The 10530-nt window shown below is 39.2% G+C and overlaps 1 protein-coding gene across 1 annotated transcript in view; it reads left to right on the plus strand.

Annotated features, from left to right (window-relative positions):
- SYNE2 (spectrin repeat containing, nuclear envelope 2) overlaps positions 1-10530 on the plus strand; it is a 295242-nt gene that overhangs the window by 202947 nt on the left and 81765 nt on the right. The window contains exons 65-74 of the mRNA XM_012656034.1: positions 808-936; positions 1623-1744; positions 1898-2039; positions 3458-3589; positions 4895-5047; positions 5163-5372; positions 6433-6534; positions 7410-7529; positions 7682-7882; positions 9609-9782. Of these exons, the coding sequence (XP_012511488.1) occupies positions 808-936; positions 1623-1744; positions 1898-2039; positions 3458-3589; positions 4895-5047; positions 5163-5372; positions 6433-6534; positions 7410-7529; positions 7682-7882; positions 9609-9782 (1485 nt within the window). The remainder of the gene's footprint in view (positions 1-807; positions 937-1622; positions 1745-1897; positions 2040-3457; positions 3590-4894; positions 5048-5162; positions 5373-6432; positions 6535-7409; positions 7530-7681; positions 7883-9608; positions 9783-10530) is intronic.

Raw genomic sequence — 10530 nt, forward strand, 5'->3', positions numbered from 1 at the left:
TTTGCTGGTGATAGTGGTGGTTTGGTTTGGGTTGGTTTCATGGGGTTGAATGTTCTTGCTGGTAATGATGTCTAGTGTAAAGTTTCTTCATAAAAGAAAGATGTGTTTTAAAGGAATGTTGTGATTCCAATTGACTGGACAACGAAGCCTTTATAGATAAGATTAAAATTTGACGTCAGAAACACATAACCTGTTTCCAGGGTACTTTTATTATTCATTTACAAATATTTATATAAACTGATCAAAGTATCATACAGTTAAAGTGTTCTCATTTTTAAAAGCATTCTGTGTTTATAAATGCAAATGTACATAGCTATGAGTAGGATATTACTATATAAGATTTGCATCCATACTTATGGGTGGTTCCTGGAGACTTAACATTCACAGAAATAAGATTGGCTGTAGATACACAGGCCATATAGTTCCCCTTTCATCCTAATATGTTCTCTCTTTTTAAAAAAAATCTACTTTGGACATAGGGAAAATGTGAAGTTATAAGCATAATACTGTTTCCCGTCTTGATATTTTAAAAATTTTGTTCTTAAAGTTAAAAGACAATAAGTTTCCTTGCTTTTAGTAATTCATTGGCTGAATTAGGTTAAGGAAATAAAATAATCACTTCATCAAATGTAGCAGTTATTGAAGTTGTTATGAAATAAGTACATTAAATCATAGTATATAATTATAATAAGTAGTAAAATACCATCAATACTTTATATAAAACTTTCCCATCATATAGTCCCCATTAGAATTGAGATAAAGTGGATTTTTTTAAAAAATAGTCTGCCATCATGAAATTTTTTACAGCATCCTACCATTCTAAAGAAACCTTCAGAGCATCAGAAAGTACTCCAGCCAGTTAATCTTTCCAAATTGGAATCCATTGTAACTGAAAGGCCACAATTCAGCAGACAAAAAGATTTCCAACAGCAACAGGTAATTTCAGCCTCCAACAGTTGTAAGGACAAGAATAAAGCTATCTATATGGAATTTAGAATTTCCCTTTGGACTAAATACTGAACTGCCATTGGGAGTGTCAGCTTATGTAACTGTTTCAGAATGTGTTTGTGTCTTTTTGGTGTTTTTCCATATGTATAATGTAGTCTAAATAATAGTTATTGTGTGAATATTTTAAATAGGGTTTTTTGGGGGGGTTTTGGGTTTTTTTTGAGACAAGAGTCTCGCTCAGTCACCCCTGGTAGAGTGCAGTGACATCATTATAGCTCACAGCAACCTCAAACTCCTGGGCTTAAGCAATCCTTTTGTCTCAGCCTCCCAAGTAGCTGGGACTGCAGGCACCCACCACAACACCTGGCTAACTTTTCTATTTTTAGTAGAGACGGGGTCTCACTCTTGCTCAGGCTGGTCTCGAACTCCTGAGCTCAAGCAATCCTCACACCTTGGCCTCCCAGAGTGCTAGGATTACAGGCGTGAGCCACTGCACCCGGCCTTTACGTAAGTTTTTGAGAAGTAAAAGTTAAGAACAAGACAGCAAGAAAGAGAAATAGTAAATAATGATTGAGGAATTGTTTTCAAAATTATATTATCTCAACAGAAGAAACCCTGGGGTACTAATCCAAAAACTTGATTGATTGGACCATTTGAATCTTATTCAATTATAGGTTCTGGAGTTAAAACCAATGGAACAGAAAGATTTAATCAAATTCATAGAATTTAATGCTAAGAAAAGGTGGCCCAAGTATTGCCAACATGATAAAGATACAACTCAGGAATCATCTGTAAGGTAAAACATTATAAAATAGTTGGACATTCAGTGGTTTTATGGTTGACAAAATTAAAAATGTTTCTTTTAAAATTGCTCATAAAACATTGTCTGCATATCATATGAAATTTTTTATATTGACTGTTCTTTTCACCATTTGTTCTTCCTCAAAAGCAACCAGGCATCTAGCCCAGAAAATGATGTTCCAGACTCGGTTTTGTCACCCCAGGGCCAGACTGGAGACAAATGGCAGTATCTACATCATGAACTGTCATCAAAGATACGGCTACCTTTGCCTCAGCTTGTGGAGCCTCAGGTCAGTCTGCATCCATACTGGGTGTAAATAACCTGTTTATCTTTGAAACTCAGAAAGCATGCATTAAATAAACATGTATGTTCTGCATTAGGTAGCAGTTTATTCTCAAAAAGCAAAGACGCCAGGTGGGGTTTTCACTTGGCTGACACTCTTTCTCAATCCTGGAGACCTGTAGTAGGGTCCCCGCTTTGAGCTTCTCTACCACCCTGGGCTTCCCAGATCACGGTTCTTACTACACCGTCCACCGTTTGTTTGTATTTCCTATTGGATGGCCTGAGAAGAAGGAGCGCATCTGCCTTGAGTGCCTAGCACAGTGCCCTGGGACATCATAGACCCTCAGTTACAATTTGTTGAGTGAATAAATGAATGAATAATATGTGTTTTAAAAAATGCTTTATAAACTTATACAGCACTATATGAGTATCATGCATTCATCAAAAGATTCTTTAGAATCTACTCTGTGCCAGCCCCTGTGCGAATGGCACCTGTTAATCGGTATTCTTTCCACACAGCGTATCACTGCCATTACAGGTTTATTCAGACTGGCCACTATGCCAGCTGCTGCTGGCTTTCCGTCCAAACAGGGAGCAGGTGAGCAGAATAGCGCCGTTGCTCACAAGTCCCAGGCTTTTGCCTTCCACTGTGCACTCAGACCACCTGGGCAGAGGTTGCCAATGCTTTCCCAATTCCCCAATCTGGTGGGAACTTTTTAGTTCTCATCTTTTCTGCTGAGAACCTTACTTGACCAATTAAAGTTGAAACAAACTTACTGGCTGGGCTTTAGTCATGGTTTCTCCTTGTTATACACACCGGAACATGAGTATAGGGCTCTTTCAAAGAGTAGAACTCCATTCAGCCGTTCTTTCCCCAAGCAGAGTCCTCTGCCACCCCACCCTATTTCTTTTTATATGTTAGCTTTCCAATTTGAGAAACTAACTGTATTATTCTCCCTTTGAGAATCACAGCTCATTTTCATTACTTACTTAGCTTTTCAGTTAACAAATCAAGATGCAAACCCATCTCTAGAGCTGACTTCTATTCTAAGAGCTGTACCAGGAGTCAACTAGTAAATAAACAGTAAATGGACTAGTAAATAAACAGGTAATCTTGTATCATCAATATCATTGCCACTAAATTGGAAGATTAGTGATTTTATTTCATTTCTCAAAGTACGTTTTCCCCCTCATTTTGATATCTAAATGGATCCTCAAGTGTCTAAGCATAACCAGTCATGACTTTTCAAAGCTGTCTAAAATAAATTTAATTTAAATTATTTTTTCTTATGAATGATAAGATAGACAAAAACTCTCACCGAGAAGGTAACTGGGAAGACAGGGTGCTAAGGCATTTTTGCTATTTACATTAACAGCAGCAGGGGGCTCCAGCTGTCACTAATAGGGTTTCCCTGTGTCAAATAGGTTGCCACAAATAAGAGTATTCTACCCAGTGTGAGCATGTATAACTTTAGATACCCAACAACTGAAGAACTGAAAACCTACACCACCCAACTTGAAGACCTGCGCCAAGAAGCAAATAACCTTCGGATGCAGGTAGAAACTGTGTATTGTGTATTTTCCTCATTGCAATAACATAGAAAAAGAAGGAAGATTGTATATCATCGTTGGGAATTGGTTGCAATTTTCTTCATTGAACAAGTAATAGAACACATGATGGAATGGGTCCTAGAATTGCAAACAGAATTTATCTTGCTTGCTAACTGATAAATTTTGTAGTGGTTGCCTAGAGCACTGTGTGTAAAGGATTCTGAGTCCAGGGTCCACAGGAAAGAAGATGGTGATTGATAAGTACTGCCTGCGGTGGTGTTTACGACAGGAAGCATGAGGAAGGAAGGTGGGGAGGGAGTATGGTCACAGTTTCCAACCTTGGGGAGGCTTAACGCTCGGATGGTGTGCTGGGTAATGTGAGGTATCCATCAGAGGACAAGAGAAAACAAGGCCCAGATTGGGGTGATTACTAGCTGAGGCATGCTCCTAAATGACTTGGAGCTGGTCAGAGGTTCAAGGTGACTGTGGGTAAAGAAAAAGAGTTGGTTCCGACAGCTTATGCTAAAATACATCTGTGGCTCCCAAACTCACCAGGGCACAACTACACAACACCGGGGACCTTTGGAGTTGTATATCCAAGGGTGGCCCTGATTCTCGCAATCAGCCCATAAATGACACTCCCACCTCCCCTTGCTCCACAGCCCACCCCTGTCTTTAAGACACTATACCTCCTTTTTTTTTCTTTTTTTCTTTTTAAGAAATGGAATCTCCCTCTATCACCCAGGCTGGGATGCAGTGGTGTGATCATACCTCACTGCAGCCTTGAACTCCAGGGCACAAGTGATCCTCCTGACTCATCCTCCCCAGTAGTGGGGATTACAGGCATGGGCTACCGTGCCAGCCTGTACCTCCTCTTTCTAGTCAATCCCTTCAAGCCTCTCTTTTGTGTCTCCTTTTCGTTCTCCTTGCTGTACTCGATTTCACTAACCCACTTTCTCCTACATTAAATTATGGAGGGCAAGAAGCCATGGAAAGAGGGACAGTGAGATTTATCCAGGACCACACCTTGACCTGGATGTCCCTGCTAAGGAAGTCCTTCAACTCATTGACCTTTTAATTCCATTGCATAGTCAAAATACCTAACATTTCCTAAACTCGTTTTTCTCAGACTTAAAACTCTTATTTATTCTGCTACCTGGTTCACAAAGTGTTTGAAACATCTTATTATTTAAAAAAAAAAAAAAAGCATACCATAGATTGTAAACCGTGATGGAAACCAGGGAAAACGTAGGTTTAGGAAGCAAGGAATCCTAATAACTTTTATTTTTTTCATTTGTGCTGTTGGTTTAGGAAACCATGACAGAAGAAACATATATAAATTTGGATAAAAAATTATTTGAACTATTTCTGACCCTCAGTCAGTGCCTCAGTAGTGTGGAGGAGATGCTACAGACACCAGGGCTCTTGAAGGAGGATGTTTCTGCCCAGCAGGTGCACTACGAGGTAGGACGCGTCTCAAGCCCACGTGTTGGCCATTATAGCAGCCACACGTGAAGCCAGAGCCAAAGCCTGCTGGTCAGAGCTCATTTACATGTCTTCCTTCCTCTCTGCTTCGCAGACACTGGCTCTTGAGTTGAAGAAACTTTATTTAGCTATGAGTGACAAGAAGGCTGATCTTTTGAAAGCCATAACTTGGCCTGGCAAGAACACCAACTTGCTCCGTGAATGTTTTGACAATCTCCAAGTCTGCCTGGAACACACTCAGGCTACAGCTGCCTCTAGAAGCAAGTCCCTGAAAGCCGGCCTCGACTATAACCACAGTTATCAGGTACGATTCTGAGCCGACTTTGGCACTGTTTTAAGTTACAGCATGGACCCCTAATTTCTGTTAATTCCTATTCTCAGTAGCATGCATTACTGGAAATTGTTAAGGAAAACAGTGAGGCTCTCCTGTTGCTCATGGTTGGAGACCATTTGAAAATGAAGCCTTTTCTAAAGTCTTGGATATGAATTTTTTAGAATGAGCTAACATGTTTCTTTTCCTGAAAAGAAAATTACATTTAGCTATTTAATGATTGTTATAGGGGAGGATTCGTATTTAAATTTCTAAGCCAGGAGGAGCCATGAAAGTTTTTGAGCAAAGGAATGACGTCCGTGTATGTTTCAGGTAGGGTGGTCTGGCAGTTGTCTAAAGTGGATTCGAGAGGGAGAGACCTGAGGCAAGTAAACGAGTTAGGAAGCTACTAAAATTGTCTAATGAAAAATAAATGAAAATACAATACTACTTATGAATGAGTCTTACCCATAAAAAGCTTGAACCTGATCAAACTTCTAGAATCCAAGTAAAACAGGCACAAGAGAAGAATATGTTAAACAGCACTGTGGGGGTGCAGTCTGCCAAATCCAGACTGTGGGAAACTACAGAACAAATGACCCATTTCTTCACACAAATTCAAGAAACAAAAAAGAGAGGTGGTAGGATAGTCTGCAGACTAAGAGAGACTTAAGACATGTTAATCCAGCATGACACATGGACCTCATTTGAATCTTCATTGAAACCAAAAAGAAAAATTATAGACAGAGAAATGTGAACCCCGTCTGGATAGTTAACCATACTAAGGAATTATTGAGTTGGAGGGATTATGTTGTAGTATTTTTAAAGGGAGGAATCTTTATCTTTTAGAGATAGATGCAGAAACATATACTGATGAAATGACTTGATATCTGGGATTTGCTTTAAAATAGTCCATGAGAAGGGAGATAACATGAGAATTTCTCTATTTTTTATATGTTTGAAATTTCAAACGTTAGAAAAATCAGCGAAATATTGGGTAACAAAAGCCTAAATGAGATTGCTCAGTTTCCTGCATTTATCTTTTTTTATACAGAATGAAATAAAGCGATTGTATGATCAACTCATTAAGAATAAGACATCTTTACAACAGTCGTTGAATGAAATCAGTGGCCAGAGTATTGGCGAACAGCTTCAGGTAATCAAGTCAAAATAATTCGAACTGACCTAACCTGGGACCGATGAGCCTTGTATATAAGCTGTGCCTCTGAACCACTTCCCTCTGTGAGCACCTGCAAGGCTTAAGTAAATAAATCAATAAATAATGAAAACTATGTTGACCTTTTAGAAACATCTCTTAAAGTTGTACTTTCGGAAGCACACCATAGTAGAACAACAAGAGACCATTTTCACCTATCAACATCACAAAAATTTAAGTCTGCCCAGTGTCGGAAAATGAGACTCTCATCTTCTTGGTAGGGGAGCTTCTGGGGATCATTTGGCTATGTATCAGAATTTTTAGCATACATCCTCTTCCACTCAGCAATAATTTGACTTCATTTATTCAGCAAATATTCATTGAAGATTCACTATGTTCAGGCACTGTTCTAGGCGCTGGGCTTGCACTCTTCCTAAGAAAATAAGACAAGTGTATAAAGATGAATGTGTCATAAATATTCAAGGGTGGACCCGGTGGCTCTATTTGAATTACAAACTGTAAATAGCCCAAGAGTCCATTAAGAGCTATTGCTAAAGCAGTCTGCACCCTTACAATGGCACACCATGTGTCTGTTTCAAAGGAGTCAGATATGTGTGTGGTGGTTCGAAGGGATGCTAAAGAGCTGGTAAGCAGGGAGTGCTGACCTCAGGACAGAGTGCCATGGTGCAGTTCATTAAGTGTGAGAATATGCATATGTGCCTGCCTTGGTATATGCAAAGAAAGGGACGGTGAGAGAGGGGAACTGGACATTTTTCCCTTAATTCCCTTCCATACTGTTTAATTCTTTTTTAGAGAATGTGCCTACTTCTCTGACTTATTAAAGGGTTTTCTTTCTTGTATTGTCTCTCCCTTAGAAAGCAGATGCACATACAGTGGAGCTGCAGAACTCCGAGAGCCGAGTAGCCAAACTAAGAGACGAAGGGGAGAGACTTCATTTACCTTATGTTTTACTCCAGGAGGTTTACAAATTAGAGGTATGCCTGAGGGGAACACATTCACGCAGCACTATAGTTGGAAGGAGTGAGGCTTTTGTCTTCCACCGAGAGAGTGTAGAGTTGTTCTTCATTGGAATTATTTTCCTGGTTGGGTGACAATGCTTATGTGCACCTGCTCCTCTCTTTTTCAGGACGTACTTGACAGCATGTGGGGAATCCTGGGAGCCAGGTACACGGAACTCAGCAGCCCTTTCATCACTGAGAAGCAGCAAGATGCCCTGCTGCAGGGCATGGTGGAACTAGTTAACATCGGGAAGGAAAAGCTTGTTCAGGACCATTTACAGCAAACCAAAAGTAAAGTTGCTTTACAGGCTCAAATAGAAAATCACAAGGTAAGACCACAGGTCATTTGTCCTCTTCATAGACCCATAATCTTACGGTGTTTCTGAATGTGAACAGAAACTATCCATTTTCTTCTTCGGTGAAATATACAGCATTCATTCTTTTAATAAACATTTATAAGAGTGCTTGGTGTATACCAGGAACCCTGGTAAACTCTAGGAATAGGATTGTGAGTAAAAACACAGTTCCTTATTTTCATAGAGCTTTCAGCTGATTGAGAAGACAGATATTTATTGATGAATCTTCAAACAAATTTAAAATTAAAATTAGGACATGTTCTGTGAGAGCATTTAATAGAATAAATTGACTTAGAATAGAAAAGGCTTGAGAACTGTAATCGAAAGGAAATGTATTATTATATAGTATAACACTACAATAAATCCTTTCCTTTTTTCATTTAACAAAAACCTCTTGATCACCAGCTAAAGGTATGCAGTAATCAAGGTGGTGATAATAAAAAATGTATAAGACATTGTCTATACCTTGAGCAAGCTCATAGTCTAGGGCCTTTGGAAGGTAAAGCTTAGTCTAAGAAAAATTGGAGGGTAAATATTAAGGATAGAGGGGAAGAGGAGAAAATATTAATTATCTACAGTGTGCCAGGCCCTTTGATAGATGCTTTTATGAGCCTTTCTATGTATCTGTCCTTTTCAAGGCATAGGAGAAGGGATTCGTGCAATATGGGGATCCTTCCAGATAACGAAAGGAGACAAGGGATTGTAAATGGACAAGAACCACCTGAAGTAAAGCCTTCCTCTTTAAAGGTTCTTGAAGTACAAATATGGGAACCTTTGTGGACCAGAATTCCTATAAATGCCCATCAGCAAATTCCCTTTATTTAGCTATTTTGTTGAGAAGTTAGAGCCAGGGTTTAGGAGCCCTGTCGGTTGAATATGTGGGCTGCTTGGGTTTGCACATCTGTCCATCTAACTTATTGTCTTGAAATTCATCAACCACGTTGGCATCTGTCATTTTCTTTTTTTTTTTTTTTTTGAGAGATGGGGGCTTGTGTTGCCCAGGCTGGCCTAGAACTCCTGGGCTCTATCTCAGCCTCCCAAGTAGCTGGGACTACAGGCACATGCCACCATGCCTGGCTGGCACCTATCTTTTTGTAATGTTTTTAAAACTCAAAACAACTGATACAGAAAGATCTAGCTGGAAATTGAAATTGACTAACAATAATGTTTGCCATTTAAAATGGATTATTTTGTGGAAAATATTACTTAAGGATATTTCTTCATAATTTGTTAAAATTCCTTTAGTGTTCAAAGATTAAGGGATCCATTTCAGTTTTGTTTTCTCATGTATTTGAACTCTACACAGGAGTCCTGGAATTTTTGGATTATAAAACAAAATCCCTGGGTAAAAACTAGAAGTAACTTGGTTTTTTAAGATTTTCAGGCCGGGCGTGGTGGCTCAGGAGTTCGAAACCAGCCTGAGCAAGAGCGAGACCCTGTCTCTACTAAAAATAGAAATTAATCAGACAACTAAAAATATATAGAAAAAATTAGCCAGGCATGGTGGCGCATGCCTGTAATCCCAGCTACTCGGGAGGCTGAGGCAGAAGGATCGCTTGAGCCCAGGAGTTTGAGGTTGCTGTGAGCTAGGCTGACGCCACGGCACTCTAGCCCAGGCAACAGAGTGAGGCTCTGTCTCAAAAAAAAAAAAGATTTTCACAATTAATAATTAAATACTAAAACTTTTTCTATCTTACAGGTTTTTTTTCAGAAGCTTGTTGCTGACATGTTGTTGATCCAAACATACTCTGCCAAAATGTTTCCTTCTTTATTGCAAAAGAGAGAGACATTTTGGGCAGAACAAGTAGCAGAAGTTAAATTACTAGAAGAAAAGTCACGCCAACGTGGCGTGAAGCTGCAGAGTTGGTTGCAGGTATTTGGGTTACTTAAACTTTGTACTGAAGCTGGGAATTCCTGATTTTCAGCCACCACCTCCAGGTGTTGAAAACTAGTTATCATTACGCTGTAGTTAAGTGGGAACACATCAGTGAGGAATGTGGATGCCTGTTTAGTTCTGATTGCTACTCCCCGAAGGAGAGGTTGGCTGGATTTCTCATACACAAATTTGAGATGGCACGCCATCTTTCTGCCTTTTAGGTTTACGTATGAATAAGCAAAATTGTAAGCACTTTGAAACCTTGAATGGGATCATGTGGATGAAACAGTTAGTGGTTCAGACACCATACTCCTTCAAGAAAACAGGCTCAGCTGTTCTGTTGTTAAAATTGATTTGTGACAATCTTGTCTCAAAGCTAAGAAAAAAATTAGGCATGCATAAAGCTCCTTCTCAGTTTTAAGGTTTTCCCCTCTGACTTATTAAACTTTTAACAGCCAATTGCTAGCACATAAAGGAAATAAAAAAGAAATATTCAGCTCGATAATGTAATATGGTGTTATTTTATGCTAACAAAGTTTATTTTCTACTTAGTGTGTCAAATTGATATTTATAATACTATTTCATAGTATTTAAAAAAAGTAAGACTCCATGGGCCCTATAAAAGCCAAGTGACCCACTATGTGAATAGAAGTGTAGAGTTGTTCTTCATTGGAATTATTTTCCTGGTTGGGTGACAATGCTTATGTGCACCTGCTCCTCTCTTTTTCAGGACGTACTTGACAGC

Source organism: Propithecus coquereli, unplaced genomic scaffold (assembly GCF_000956105.1).
Source record: "Propithecus coquereli isolate 6110/MARCELLA unplaced genomic scaffold, Pcoq_1.0 Scaffold5, whole genome shotgun sequence".
NCBI classification, from domain to species: domain Eukaryota; kingdom Metazoa; phylum Chordata; class Mammalia; order Primates; family Indriidae; genus Propithecus; species Propithecus coquereli.